General features: G+C 39.9%; 2 protein-coding genes across 5 annotated transcripts in view; one reads left to right on the top strand and one right to left on the bottom strand.

Annotated features, from left to right (window-relative positions):
- Window positions 1-14,846, bottom strand: part of cnksr1 (connector enhancer of kinase suppressor of Ras 1) — a 68,089-nt gene that overhangs the window by 32,303 nt on the left and 20,940 nt on the right. For 2 of the 4 annotated variants that reach the window (XM_058089896.2, XM_058089895.2), the window contains 13 exons: window positions 14,627-14,755; window positions 14,257-14,372; window positions 12,747-12,886; window positions 12,427-12,602; window positions 12,313-12,346; window positions 12,062-12,237; window positions 11,737-11,810; window positions 11,559-11,630; window positions 10,793-10,863; window positions 10,226-10,287; window positions 10,058-10,151; window positions 9,790-9,971; window positions 7,648-8,905 (listed from right to left, as the gene is read on the bottom strand). In XM_058089896.2, coding sequence (XP_057945879.2) covers window positions 8,462-8,905; window positions 9,790-9,971; window positions 10,058-10,151; window positions 10,226-10,287; window positions 10,793-10,863; window positions 11,559-11,630; window positions 11,737-11,810; window positions 12,062-12,237; window positions 12,313-12,346; window positions 12,427-12,602; window positions 12,747-12,886; window positions 14,257-14,372; window positions 14,627-14,755 — 1,770 coding nt within the window. In that variant the 3' untranslated portion in view covers window positions 7,648-8,461. Of the gene's footprint in view, window positions 1-7,647; window positions 8,906-9,789; window positions 9,972-10,057; window positions 10,152-10,225; window positions 10,288-10,792; window positions 10,864-11,558; window positions 11,631-11,736; window positions 11,811-12,061; window positions 12,238-12,312; window positions 12,347-12,426; window positions 12,603-12,746; window positions 12,887-14,256; window positions 14,373-14,626; window positions 14,756-14,846 lie in introns of those variants that run through there. The other 2 variants (XM_058089897.2, XM_078796259.1) reach the window with 2 other exon arrangements.
- On the top strand, window positions 1,068-6,168 carry cldn23l (claudin 23-like). The gene is made up of 2 exons (XM_058089904.2): window positions 1,068-1,411; window positions 4,810-6,168. The coding sequence occupies exon 2, from the start codon at window positions 4,906-4,908 to the stop codon at window positions 5,632-5,634; it is 729 nt and encodes a 242-aa protein (XP_057945887.2). The 5' UTR covers window positions 1,068-1,411; window positions 4,810-4,905; the 3' UTR covers window positions 5,635-6,168.

The following is a 14,846-nucleotide window of genomic DNA, read 5'->3' as shown; positions in this document are numbered from 1 at the left end:
CCTCATAACATTACAAGATTATTCCCCCAAGATTATTGACTTTCTTTCTCCTTAGAATACAACTTTTTCCTCTTTATTTTGACTTTATTTTCATAAAATTGCAGCAGTTTTTTTCATTTCTGTGTTTTTATGTTAGTGTTCCAGCTATTTCAACTTCATTCATTCATTCTAGTTTTCTGAGTTATATAAGTTTCAAGAAAAAAAGTGGAAAGCTTACTACAAACTTCAGTGTTTGCTCTTTTTTCACATTTATGCTGTTAGTTTAATTTTCCCAATTGTGACTTTCATAGTATTACTATATCTATTAATACTTTATTTCCATGATATGTATTTTTTAGGAACCAATTAAGTGCAATAAACAAGGGATTACTGTATTATAAATCAGGCCACTACCTCAATATGTTTAAAATAAATGAATAAATTACCTTGATGCATTGTACTCTTTCAGATCGGTATCGCTGACACCAACCTGAATTTTACGCAGTATGAATATTCATTCATTCATTCATTCATTCATTTTCTACCGCTTATCATCACAAGGGTCACTGAGGGTGCTGGAGCCTATCCCAGCTATCTTCGGGCAAGAGGTGGGGTACACCCTGAACTGGAGGCCAGCCAATCACAGGGCACCAGTATGAAGATCAGAAAGGAAATCGGTGGTACTGCTAGGTACTTCATTCATTCATTCATTTTCTACCACTTATCCTCACGAGGGTCGCAGGGGTGCTGGAGCCTATCCCAGCTGTCTTTGGGTGAGAGGCAGGGTCCACCCTGGACTGGTCGCCAGCCAATCACAGGGCACATATAGACAAACAACCATTCACACTCACATTCATACCTATGGACAATTTGGAGTCACCAATTAACCTAGCATGTTTTTGGAATGTGGGAGGAAACCGGAGTACCCGGAGAAAGCAATGGCCGAGGGTGCAATTGAACCCTGGTCTCCTACTGCTAGGTATTTGTACCACAATTAGATAACCAATGCGTGATACAACATGGATTCCAATACCAAAGTAGGTGACAACAATGCTCTGCAAAGATCTATTATGTACAATATTTAGTTTTCATGCAGCTCTCTGAAAAATAGGTCTCAGGAGACAAGCTCCATTCTTTTTCCCTATTTGGCTAGACTGGCATAGGCAGACAAGCACTCGATACAACACAGAAGTCCTTTAGCAAATCAAAGAGAGAACGCACATACACACACGCTCTCTCTCTCTTGCAGAAGGTGAGACAGAGATAGCAAACGGGACGGGAGACAGCCAAGCTGTAGCGGAAAGGGGGAGAGGGAAAAAAAAAAGACAAGGACAATCAGAGGCATGGAGACAGAAAAGAGGGAGGCAGGTGCTAGTAAGGAACTGCAGCAAGGCAGCTTTGGAAGCTGCAGAGCCATAAACGCCACCGAATGGTAAGTAAGCGCATGCTTGCATATATTATAACCGACCTGACATATGCAATATGCACATTGCCATTCAACGATGCACCATTCTGCTATCATTACATCTCAGAGTCATTGGATATCATTTCTGTTGTCGACATGACACCGCTCTGTGACAACAAAGTGGTGTCACAGGTATCCTGGTAGGTGCTCGTAAAAAAAAAAAAAAAAAAAAACAGGCACCACATTCCTTACTGCTAAATGAAGGTGATACTTTGCGTGTCACTAACATTTAATTCCCACCAGGCGCTTGATGAGGTCCTGACAGACGTTTTTTTTTTTAAACTGTCAACTTCTCTCACGTCCGTATCACGTCATTGTATGAAAAGAAGCTTTCAAATTATTTTCACAACGTCAGCATACATTACTGTTCACATGGGCACAAAGGGCAATCGGTATGTGCTGAGTGAAATATTCCACTCATGGGAACATTCGACTGTTGTTGGGGTATACCTCTATACACCTGTCACACGAGGAAGTATTATTATTATGGTTATTATCGTGGTTGTATGCATGTGCACTGTGATTGGCTGGCAACAGGTCCAGGGTGTACCCCGCCTCTCATACAAAGTCAGCTGGGATAGGTTCCAGCATAACCCCTAGGCAGTATAAGTGGCTTAGAAGATGGCTCAATGGATGTTATTGTGTTAATTATGGTATATTAAGTTATTATTCTGTTATTAAATTTTTTATGTTTTATATTTGATCATTGCTAAGCCACTTATCGTGTCTAAACATGTAATGTTAAGCATGCCTGAAACAAATAAAACCATTACAAAGAGGTGGAAAGAATACTAAAACATTTTACTCAAGTTAAAATACAAATACTAATTTCTAATGAAGTAATTATACAATATAAGTGCATGTCTAAAATGTCAGAAAGATTAATCAAAATTACATTTGTAATCAAATGCCTTGGAAGACAAGCCAACATACCTCAGCAATACCTCAACATTTTATATTTGTATATAGACCCCTCCTTATTACTTCATGCTGTGTGTACAGTCACTCTCATTGTCTCATCGCAGAGCTACTATTATAGAAATATTCCAATAAATGTATCACCCAAATGCTACGTATAAAAATATGCAACTGTTTAACCCCCCTTCAGCATTCCTATGATGTTATTCATGGAAAAGGCCGTCATGCATATAAGAGACACATAAACAAAAGCGAGGTGGCAAAGTTGTTTAAATGCAAGATTCAAGTAAGGCTATTTATATTATTATAATAAAAAAAAACAGCATCTTATTGTGTTTGAGTGTGTTGATGGCTTGTTTTGGCATCTGTCTGTGTCTTGGCGCCGTCCTCGAGGGTATTCCAGGATTCCTAATACAGCCACTCTGCATTCAGACACTGTCCTGACATTATTACTAAAATGGACTAAAGCCTTCCAAGGTCATTGCTGGAGATCAATTGTCAGGCTTTGAGGAAAGATGTTACACAGTGCACTCAAATGCACAAGTTAATGTCTCCATAGATAGGCAATGATGGCTTCCTAACAACTTATATTTAACTATCCTCTATCTTCTATTCTCTGCTACACATTATGGGAACTTGCCTGGTGCACCGAAGCAACTTTCATCCCCATATCAGGAATATATGTGTAAAATACACACACACAGTAATAGTATTGCTGTAGCATCACTACACATCTTATATAAATATAAATAACCCAAAGCGTTGTCAACTGTATGTCAGTCAGCTAATGTTGCTAATATTTGTGTTCTGTCCCACTCCATAATGTAACTAAATTATCTGTAATATATGGCATCTATGTTGGACATGGATAATGTTCACAACAATAATGGTAATGGTTTTATTTCATTTGAACATGCATCAGATTACAATTGAGTGCATCCCATAATCAGTTCACAGTTCCACATGTCCAAAAGGAGTAGGAAGAAGCAAAGCTTATTAAATCCTACCCCTCCATCTGGTACTTTTACGATCAGTAACTGTTACATTTGTTCACTTCCTGCTTTCTATAATACAGTTTAAGTTTTTTTTTGTTTTATTTGTTTTTTTAATAATGTACCTCATACCGAAGTACGAGGTGATATGACCATCCAATGACATAATGGGTACCATAGTAAGTGTCAATATAGTGATATATATAGCACATCATGACTGGTTCAAGACTCTTCATCCTTGTATTTAGCCAACATTCATCCATTCCATAGTTTGATTCAACATACTGAAATTTAATTAATTAATTAATTAAGTAAGTAAGTGAATATTTAGGAAATAATCAATGCTAAGTCATGGTGATGTTAACTGTCAGGAGGCGTGAGAGGCAGTGGGGACCCTACTTACAATATTTTGTCAAGGTTGGAGGGTCCGTCAGTGTATTTATTCATGCTTAAGATGCTGGTGCCAGCAACTCATACAGTGGTTTGTACAGATAAATATCACTCCATCTATCACGGTTTTCAAAAATATGTTTTTTGTCTTCCTACTCCTTTTGGACATGTGGAACTGTGAACTGATTATGTGATGCACTCAATTGTAATCTGATGCATGGTCAAATGAAATAAAACTATTACTATTACCATTACCAATTATGGTCCTTTATCTTATCTTCTTCAGTAACAAACATATATGGTGACTTTACATGTCCTCACAGGGAACTTAGATTCAATTTAATTCAATTCAACACTCAAGCCTCAAGGTTTCAAAGACAACGCACCCTTCATGAGCTCTTGTGATAAATAAAGCCGCACGTTGGGTCTGAGCAGGTTAGTGTCTCGTAGCAACAGAGGCGGGCATCGAACATTCACATTCATGCAGCAGCAGCAGCGACAGTGAATGTAAACCTGTTTAAACTGGACGCAGTGTTGTGTTTTTGTTTTCCTGACATCCGCATCAGTTTATATATGAAGAAGTTGCAATCAAACGAGTGGAGTGGGAACGGCGGTCGAGTGGTTAGCGCGCAGACCTCACAGCTAGGAGACCAGGGTTCAATTCCACCCTCGGCCATCTCTGTGTGGAGTTTGCATGTTCTCCCCGTGCATGCGTGGGTTTTCTCCGGGTACTCCGGTTTCCTCCCACATTCCAAAAACATGCTAGGTTAATTGGCAACTCCAAATTGTCCATAGGTATGAATGTGAGTGTGAATGGTTGTTTGTCTATATGTGCCCTGTGATTGGCTGGCCACCAGTCCAGGGTGTACCCCGCCTCTTGCCCAAAGACAGCTGGGATAGGCTCCAGCACCCCCGCGACCAGTATATATATATATATATATATATATATATATACTATATATACATTCTACATAAAGTGTGTCTATACTGAAAAACTGGAGGAACTTGAAATGTCTGTTTTACTACAAAAAAAATGTAAATAATTTTTTTTCCATCCAAAATCAGATGGTTCTTCTTCAGTGTCCCACCATCAGCTACACAAGACCCAAAAAGACCCACAAGATCCCAAAAGTTAGAGACCATATTTGAGGAATCAGGGTTATGCAGACTCCAGCATCCATGGTGATGGGCATCGTCTTCGCCCCCTTGGGACTGGTCCTGCTCTTTACCGCTGCCATCACCCCCCAGTGGAGAGAGGGACAGACCCGTCTGGACTTAGCCAGACCGGGATCGCTTCTCCGAACTATGACAAAAAGCCACGGATCTGTGGACTCTCTTCTCTTGGTCCGTTCTGATGGACTATGGGAGAGCTGTCTTCAAGTGGAGCATGCAGAGCTGAAGCAGTGCTGGCCAGTCGCGGGTCCCTACCAGCGAGACCGGAGAGTCCGCCTGGCGCAAGGCTTGGTGTTGACCTCCTTGTTCCTGTGCGGAACGGGTATCGTTCTGGCCTGCATCGGCGTCCGCTGTTGGACAGATCTACCACTTCGAGGGGTGGCGGCGACTGGCGGACTCCTGGTGGTGATGGCCGGGCTGCTCAGCATGACGGCTTTGGTGGTGTACACCCACAACCTGGAGAGGCTGGGGATGGGTGACACCCAACAGGAGGCTAACAACACACGCTTCCCGGAGTTGAGCTTGCACCCAGCTGGCTCCCTTTATTTCGGGTGGTTGGGTTCATGTTTACAGGTGCTGGGAGGGGGCGCTCTTGTGTTTAGTTTCAAGCGACCAAAATGCCGAACCTGCCCGGAGTTTGCCGCCTGCCCCGCGTGTCGTCGGTGCTCAGTGATTCGCAACAAGCCTGACTCAGATATGTATGAAGTCAGCTGTTAAAACAGTGTTATTTTGCCTTTCACTTCCAACCAGTAATTCAGTGATCCAGTGCAGTCGCTACTGTTGTTTGTGAACACTTTGTTGCAGGGCTGAAGACAGATCCTCGAAAGTTGTTGTGGATATGACGTCTATCCTCGTGCGGCCTTCTCCAGCCATGCTTTGTACTGTTAAACAAACATCATGCTGTGTCCAAACTACCTTATCGGCCCAGATATAAGACGACTCTCCTCATGTAACAGCATCTTTCCAGGTCACGGGTGAGTGACGGGAAGAAAAGCTGGCTTGTGGACATTGCTTGTTTTGCATGTACTGAACAACACAACTTTTGTCTTATATTCGGGTCATTAAAGTCAACTTATGTTACTTGTTTACACTTTACACCTGATGTTAAATGTTAAATAAAAATGATGAAAAAAATATTTTGGCATAGCAAATTGATTTTATTCTGTGTAAAAAAAAAAAAATAAAAGTCATATTTGTGCTCGAACATTCTGTATTAAATAAAATGCATTCCAACAATCCTTCACCTTGTGCTTGATTGCAACGTCACTGTTAAAGGAAACATGTTTGGAAATATTCCTACAGTGGGAACACAGAGCTACGACGTGAGTCAGATAATTAGCAGAATGAGGCACATGACGCGAGCCGTTCACAACTTGATGACATTCAATTATTCATGCGGGATGACGAATGTCTTTCTTTCAGAACTCGCTGTTAATATGTCACAAGTGTCAGAAACACTTGGCAAGATTGGCTTTGAATGGGCAATAGACGTGACTTAGAAATGTATTTCATATGTGAAAACAACAATGCTCCATTTTTGTTGCGTTCAGTTGCAATGTCAGGGTGAATGCATGCTCACTGATTTGCAATGGTGTAAAGTTATATGGTAAAAATAATACGTGATTTTAATATTACTGACATACACAGCAACTACCAGAATTTTACAAACATGAAGATGACTGAAAATGAGTTAACTCCCATTAACACATGGCATTAAATGACAATGTTAATGTTTACATTACCTGATCCAATAATAATGACACACAGGGCTGCAAGATTAACCTACTACCTATATAGCAAAAACAGACATCAGAAATTACATTATAGTTAAATTTAAATTATTATCAAATATTTTTTTTATTATTATTAAATAATTAATTATTAGATAAAATATTACATGTATTTGATACATTTTAAAAGAATAAATTATATTGTTAAAAATATATATACTTCACTTACACCTAAAGATGATGCTGAAAAATGTACTTTAACCGTGTTTGTCTTTTAACTACACAACCTTAACCAATACGTGAGGTTACGCAATTACTATATATACTTTCTATACACAGTATATAAATCTAAAGTATTTTTACAAAAAATAAAGAATGTTTTAACCTGTTTAAATCAGGGCTGTCAAAAGTAACGGCGGTAATTAATTATTCATTCATTCATTCATTTTCTACCACTTATCCTCACAAGGGTCGCGGGGGGTGCTGGAGCCTATCCCAGCTGTCTTTGGGCGAGAGGCGGGGTACACCCTGGACTGGTCGCCAGCCAATCACAGGGCACATATAGACAAACAACCATTCACACTCACATTCATCCCTATAGACAATTTAAACAATTTAATGTGGAAGTACAATTTGCTGCATTTAGGTACTTACATAATGTGAATTCTTTGAACGCAACACCTCAACACAAACAGGTTAAAGTGTGATTCAAACATTGTGCTACTATTGAAGAAAATTTCTCTTTCTTGCAATAAAATACTTAAAAAATGGGCATAAATCATACATAGTGGCAAATGGTGATTAAACATGATAAATTAATTTGAAAAACTGTGATTAATATTCATATAATTAAAAATTACTATCATTTGACAGCCCCAGTTTCAATACACTAAGTATGAGCTCACAAAAATAATGGCTACAAAAATAGTTGTAATGATACAATAATACAACTATATTTATAGCTAATAACCGTCCATATTCCAATACAAACCCATGATGAACACATGAACACATCCTGATTAAGAACCTCAAGAAACTAGCACGTCAAATGTGATCATAATGCTCGTTTTTTATTATTCAATAATCTTACAGTGGAAATGAGGACACATCTAATATCTTCACAAGCAATACTCAACCACAGTATGAACATTTTTTCTCATAACTGCGGTATGGTTCATTAACAAACAGTTTTTTTAAGGGATAAAATGAAATGAATTTTTAAAATACACACTACCATAGAGGTGATTTTTGAATGTACATGTTCTGTGCAAAAATATTAAAAAATTGTACATCTATCAATAAACAAAGCGCATTCTGGATACAAAGTATATACAGATCACATTTTAAAATTGTATGTCCTTTACAGTAGATCCCCGTCTATTCTCTGATTTTTTTTTTCTATAGAAAATAAATCTTTTCTATAGGAAATTAAATCCTTTAAATTGTAAATTATTTGCTTTTTATGGTAACTCAAATGGAAAGTTTATTATCCTGCGGGAAGATGCTTTGACAAGCACCTTACACATATAGAGTTACAAAAATAGACACTTTTACCTACCGTATTCCATATTTTCCTAGAAGAAAATTAAATACATGTTGGAGTTGTTATACTGACGATTGGCAACTTGTTCCATGTGTAAACTTGAGCTGTGGCAAGTTAAAGTCTAAAATGTGCTTTTCATGGACAATTATATCAAATAAAGCACTAACTCTTTGTGGTATATGTCAGATTTGAACCTGACAAACTGTCCTCCTTCCGTCACCAGGTGGTAAAATACTGCAGCTCTGCAGTAAGCCATGTCTATTTTCAATCCTTAAATGTAGAAATAGGTCTCAGAGACCTCTCCAGTCTCTCTCATCTCGCTCAGCTGTTTATTGATGGACTCTTGCAGCGAGCCCAGCGAGAGCTCCAACACGGGACTGCTATCCACCGCCGCCAGAGAACCCTGGGAGACCTCCAGGAGAACATCAGAAGGCTCGGCGTCAACCAGCTGTTCTCCGTCGCTGAGACTCAGTCTGTACGCGCCTTTTGTCTCTGCACTGGTTGTTTCCTTGCCAACAGTTTCCAAGGCAACCTCTTCAGCAGGCGTGTCCTGCACAGGAGAGTCGTTTCCTACTTTGGCGCCCCTGAGCGCAGCCAGTCTCTCGATTTCTTGAACGAGCTCCTCGTTCTGTTCCTTCCACTGTCGGTACTTTGAGGCCGACAGGGTGGAACCTTCCAGAATTTTGTTCAGCTGTTGCAACTCTGCTTCTTTGGCCTGGAGAACAACGTAGGTGTTTACATTAGCCCCTGTTTACACCGCCTCCACTGCGCGTTTCCGCATTTTTTTACAAAGTCCATCCAGCAATTTTCTGCCTTCGAAGATCATACCCCCGTGGTAACAGTGGCGGGAAACTGCCTGTGTGTATGGGTACTCCACAATGCCAGGACGTGGGTGTGAGGATTCAAACCTGACACATCTCTCATATATTATACGTCACAACGTCCCCATGTATCTCAGCGTTGATGTATCATTTCTGGATGCCATGCCGTTGTGTGAAAGTGCACACAGTTTTCACTGGGTTTTGTGTACAGGGCAAAAAAAGAGGATACCCGATCTTCTGTTACAGCTGTGATGCGGCACTTTTGTGGCATCTGTACATAGGAGAGACTATTTTGTCTCCTTAGTGGGTCTGAAAAATGTCACGACACTAGCACTTGCCACAGCAACAAGTGCGCCAAAAAGTGGTTTCTGTGGCTAATCTCAAATTTAAGATATGCCTTTATTCGTCCCTCAGTGGGGAAATTTGTAGTTTGTCTATTTATATACTGCAACTATAAATGAAAATAAATGCAAAAATCTGTTCTAATTTGTTTTCAATTAATAATAAATTGTAATCAAATTATTATTTGATTTATTTTTTTACACATTGTATGTTCTGAACTCCTGTTTCCATTCCAGTCTACTGTATTGTGTAGATAAATGCTGCCCAGAGGATTGCTACTATACACAGTATAAAGTTGATATAGGTTAACAACGCCTCTGCTGGTTGCAGCATTTTAGTAGACTCAATTTTTGACCTAATTAGTTTTAAGGTGTGATTAATCCACAACAAATACGCCACTTCCTGGGTGCTGGATGGTCAAAATGAACTTTCTTACCTTTAGGGTGCTCTGCAGCGCCCGGAGAGTGTGAGCTTTCTCGTTGATGACGGGGTTCTTGTTGCGTCGAATGAACGACCTCCTGAAGTGGTCGTGTGTGAGCGGCTGCTCTTGGCCCATCAGAGAAACTCCCCCTTCCTTTATGTTGTTCAACATCTTGCCCATCTCGTCTTCTGGAGCTGCTTTTCACACAGAAAGGCCCGTACAGATAATTTGGACAGTTTTTAGGGTTGTGTCAACACCTAAAATGAATAAAAATGTTTCATACCTGTCCCTTTGCTGCCACCTGTTGCAGGACTTGACAATGGCACCTTGTTGGTCTTGTTGCGCTTGGGGCGAGGCAGAGTGCTCGACTGCACTTTCTGTCACATTTTAATAAATATTCACTTGACTTATTTGTCACAAAATCATGTCTTTATATTTAAATTACACTGACCTTATTTCTTCTCCGGGGTGACGGTGAGCTCTCAGTCTCGGATTCAGTCTCACTGTAACACTCTGTGACAAAACACATGCATAATCAATAATTAATACACACTCATACACACCCATGTCATTAGGCTTTACTACAGTATGTGTTTCCTTAAACAAGTAGACTGTGAGAAGTAATGGATAATATTGACATACAGTATATCAAGCGAGTAGAACAATAATAGAACAATTCATTTATTCATTCATTTTCTCACGAGGGTCGCAGGGGTTGCTGGAGCCTATCCCAGCTGTCTTCGGGCGAGAGGCGGGGTACACCCTGGACTGGTGGCCAGCCAATCACAGGGCACATATAGACAAACAACCATTCACACTCACATTCATACCTATGGACAATTTGGAGACGCCAATTAACCTAGCATGTTTTTGGAATGTGGGAGGAAACTCCACACAGAGATGGCCGAGGGTGGAATTGAACTCTTGTCTCCTAGCTGTGAGGTCTGTGCGCCTCGAAGACTCGACCACCATGCAGCCCAGAACAATTCATCATTTATTTTAAATAATGTGAGAGTACCTTCTTCACTATCTGGACTTGGGTTGAGTGTCTTGTGCTTCTGTATGGCTGTGATGAGGGAGTTAATCCACCTAAACACAGTAACATGTTGATTTAAAGTTGTCATTGATGGTGGGATTTTATTATTAATGTGAGGCGTCATGTGTGGAATAAACAGCAGGGGGCAGTGTAGACCAACAGCTGTTCAGGTTTGACTTAAGTACTATAAATAAATAATATACATTATAATATACATAGCAGGGGTGTCCAAACTTTTATTTATTATAGCTTAGGTTAACCATTTCAACTTTATGCTTTGAAAAAAAAAAATGTCCTCAGAATATTATTACTTTATTGATGTAAAATGTTCTTTCCCATAAGACAACAACTTTTTTGTGGTAATGTTATAACTTTATTCTGCTAATATAATTTTTCCCCAACCTAATTTTCCAAAATTTGAATCTTCATCCGTTATTTTTTTCTCATAATATTGGGACTTTAGAAAATACATATTTTGTTTTACATCATGTACTTTAATATTTCAACTATTGTGGTGTGAAACAGTGTTTGACTCTTTCAGAGGTCTTGTTTTTTTAGATGTTTTTCACACTTAAAAAAAACATCTAATTATACATTTAACATCTAATTAACATCTAATATTGTAATACTGTAGACCAATTTTTAAAAAATTGCCACCGGCTGCAAATGGACACCTTTGGACACCCTTGTTTTAGAGTCAGTGACTTTATTGTCGTAGTAGATAAATTAATTGTTTGGTTATGCTTACTTGCTCATGTCGCTGACGTTGTCGGCGGCAAAAAAAAAGTTGTGAAATCGTTGGTGGCGCATTTTGAAAACACTTGGCGGAGGTAAAAAAAAAAAAGAAAAACGTTATTAGAAAACATTAGGAAGAATAAAAGCAAAATAAAAGTATTAAACATGCATAAAAACACATAGACACTTACTATTTTCTCTTGTGCTCGCCAGCGCCCTCTATGCTGTAACTGGCAATGTTGACCAAACCCTCGGCTTTCTCATCCTGAAGAAAAACATGCAAAGGAAATGGATGAATGTTTGCTTTGTTTGCGTCACATTTTCATTTATTTTATTCTATTTAAGGATATATGTTGTTAAGGATGTACTATACAGTTGTTTGGTGCTGCCTGTTGATTTGTATGTAGATACGTATCTCTCGACTCCCCAAATAAAATATTTTTAAGCTACTTTCTATGGAAAAAAAAACACTGTTTTCCCCAACTGTTGGTTGAATTTGGCATTGTTGATACCCACCTGTTGACTGGTGTACCAGTAAAGGCACGGGCCCTTGAGGACGAACCAGAAGCGTTGCCACTTCTGAGCGATGAAGACGCTACTCTCCCTTCTCTTCTTCCACAGCCAGCCATCGCAGTCGGGGAGTACCAGCTCGCGGCAAGACACGCGACGTCGACTGAGAGCTGTCGACATCCCTGAAACAAGATGGAACCATCAGTTAGAGTGGTCTAATCTACCAGAAGTACACTGTTCATCCTGTCAGGACGCACCTTTCGTAGAAGTCTTCTTTGTGTCTTTATTTCCCTGAGAGAGACACAAGAAATTCGTCACTTAGCATCTGATCTTAGACTGGCTAACGTTCTTCGTAAACATTTTCTTCTCACCGTGTGGCCCACCATTTCAGGACAGGAACAGACGCTTGCTCGGTCTTGGCGGATGTCTAGAGATGAAGAATTTCCAAAGAATCCGTAGGGTGAAATGCTTCTGGGCGAGGGCGTACGGGCTCTTCTTCTGTTGAGCCCCGGCGAAAGTCTTGAACCAGCCAAACTATAAAACTCACCTAAAATACACAAAAACCAAGTAACTATGGATTCTCTTTCAATATTCTTTAGATTTTTTGTGGCCTACTGGGATGAAAGCTGAAGAAATTCACGGGAATCAAATAGAAGAAAAGACAACTTGAGGGTTCCTAGTGTGTTCTTACCAGAGGCTGATAATAGTGATGATTCTCCTTGTTGGTCTTGATATGGTGTGAGCCTCTCTTCAACCTCCTTGTCTGCAGACAGATCAGACTCCTCCTGTCCCATAGGCTCGTCAGTCACTTCGGGACCTTGAACAGCTCTCCTGGCAAATGGAGGAACTGGCCTTAACAGCTTTGTTTACCAGTAAAGTTAGCCTATTTTCCTCAGAGGTTTCTGTGTTCGAGGCTAACGAGATGGTTCATTCCCACCTACTCCATTCATTTATCTAAGACCATCTGTTCTCCATCACCTCCCACTGTCTCCTTAAACCCCCTAAATCAATCCCTTTCCACCACATTTCTTTTCCCTGCTTGTTGGAATCTACATATATCACAAGCACCCTCCCCTATTTATCTGTCCACTGATTTCTTCACATCTTCACATTTCCCGTCAGTAGTGGGCCGCGGGTTTACAGACTGGAATTTACAGCATTCTCACACTCTTACTCGATTCCAAAAACCCACTGGGACCTGACAGATTAGTGAGGCCTAAATATTAGTGGGAGGTTCCATGCTGTATAAGTGTACAGTAGCAAACATTTAGAAACAAGCTAGCAGAGTTACTTCATCCACTGGCATTCAAATTTATAGTAGCAAGTTAGCAAGGCAGGGTTAGCTACCTAACCTACGTTAGCTAGTTAAAACAATGTTATTGTTTTCTTCGTCCCATCGCGTATGTTTTTTAGCTATAAAGCAGAGATAGTCATTCATGTAGGAAATTGGTTTAGTGACTACAGAGCATTGTAGTTCCTCGACAATGGTGACTTTGCTTCAGTTTATTAGGTAAAACTACATGGTATTACCCCTTGCTACCAAAGTAACAGATGAATTAGCTCTAGTTAGCTGTAGTTTGTTTGTTTGTTGTAGTACAGCTATGACATTGTGTTTCATAAACCTAGTAGCTCGCAAGCTTAGTTCGTCAGTTGTGTAGGTAAATGACTCATTAGCTAGATCAATAAGTTGTTAGTGAGTTAACTACCTAGCTAGCTAGCACAACTAGTCGGTTTGAAAGCACATTTAGTCAGTTATAGGCCACTGATTCATAAGCAACATCAAATTTGTATTAGGTAGAAATAGTATAACAGTAGCTAGGAAACTGAGTTAGTCAGTTTGTTGCAGGTTATTGATTCATTCGCTATATTGCTTGGACAGTTAGTTAGCTAGCTAGCGAGTACAACTTGTAGCTTCATTAGCAATATCAATTAATAGTGGTAATTAAGCATAGTTAGTCCGTTGTATAGATAAATGCCATCTATGTGAAAAAGTCATTAGTTGGTTTGTTAGTAAGTTAGTTCCCAAGGTAGCTAGCTAATGAGTACAATCGGTAGCTTGAAAGCACAATTAGTCAGTTATAGGTCATTGGTTTATTAGTTAGCTAGCTAGTTACTATAACTGGTATCTGCTATAGTAACTAACTAGTAACTATAGTAACTACAAAATTGGTGAATTAAATACAAAAATTAGTAGTTCTGACCTGAAAGATAGGGACCTGACGGAAGCTGCTACTCGCTCAAATATGGAATGCCTGGGATTGTCGTCTGTCTCCTCTTCTTCCTCCGAACTCTCGTCTTTATCGTCGTCCTCCTCCTCCTATTCCACAAGACGTGGACATGTGAGTTGTGAGTGGATGTTCCATCCATCTATCTATGCAATCCATTCATTCATTCATTGTGCCAGTTCCAAGATTAAATCACAACACGTGCACAAGCCTGCCTCAAAGATGGAATGTTTTGACTAAAAGTGACTAAAGTGCTCTTTCTGTGTTTTCCCACCCTACGGCATAAACTAGATTTTGGTATTTGCAACAGAACCGAGTAATATGACAGAATGAATCCTTGAATGACCTGCGCAGTGGGGATCTGCTGTACTGGACCTCGGCGGGTCAGTGACCCAGAAGACTTCCTCAGGACCAACGTGACCCCGCTGGGATTCTCCCGTAACTTCTTCACAAGGTTAGCTCTGCTCCAGCCAACCTAAGGCATCAAGAAATGAAGTTATTCTTACTTGTGACTGCAAAGATGCATCAATAGGCTGCCAGCTTCTAATTGTCTCCTAATTGTAATA

The sequence above is a fragment of the Doryrhamphus excisus genome, linkage group LG14 (genome assembly GCF_037039965.1).
Source record: "Doryrhamphus excisus strain RoL-2023G ecotype Guam linkage group LG14, RoL_Dexc_Guam_v1.1, whole genome shotgun sequence".
Classification (NCBI taxonomy): domain Eukaryota; kingdom Metazoa; phylum Chordata; class Actinopteri; order Syngnathiformes; family Syngnathidae; genus Doryrhamphus; species Doryrhamphus excisus.
Note: the sequence above shows the minus strand (reverse complement) of the source record. Positions and strands in the feature narration are given on the sequence as shown.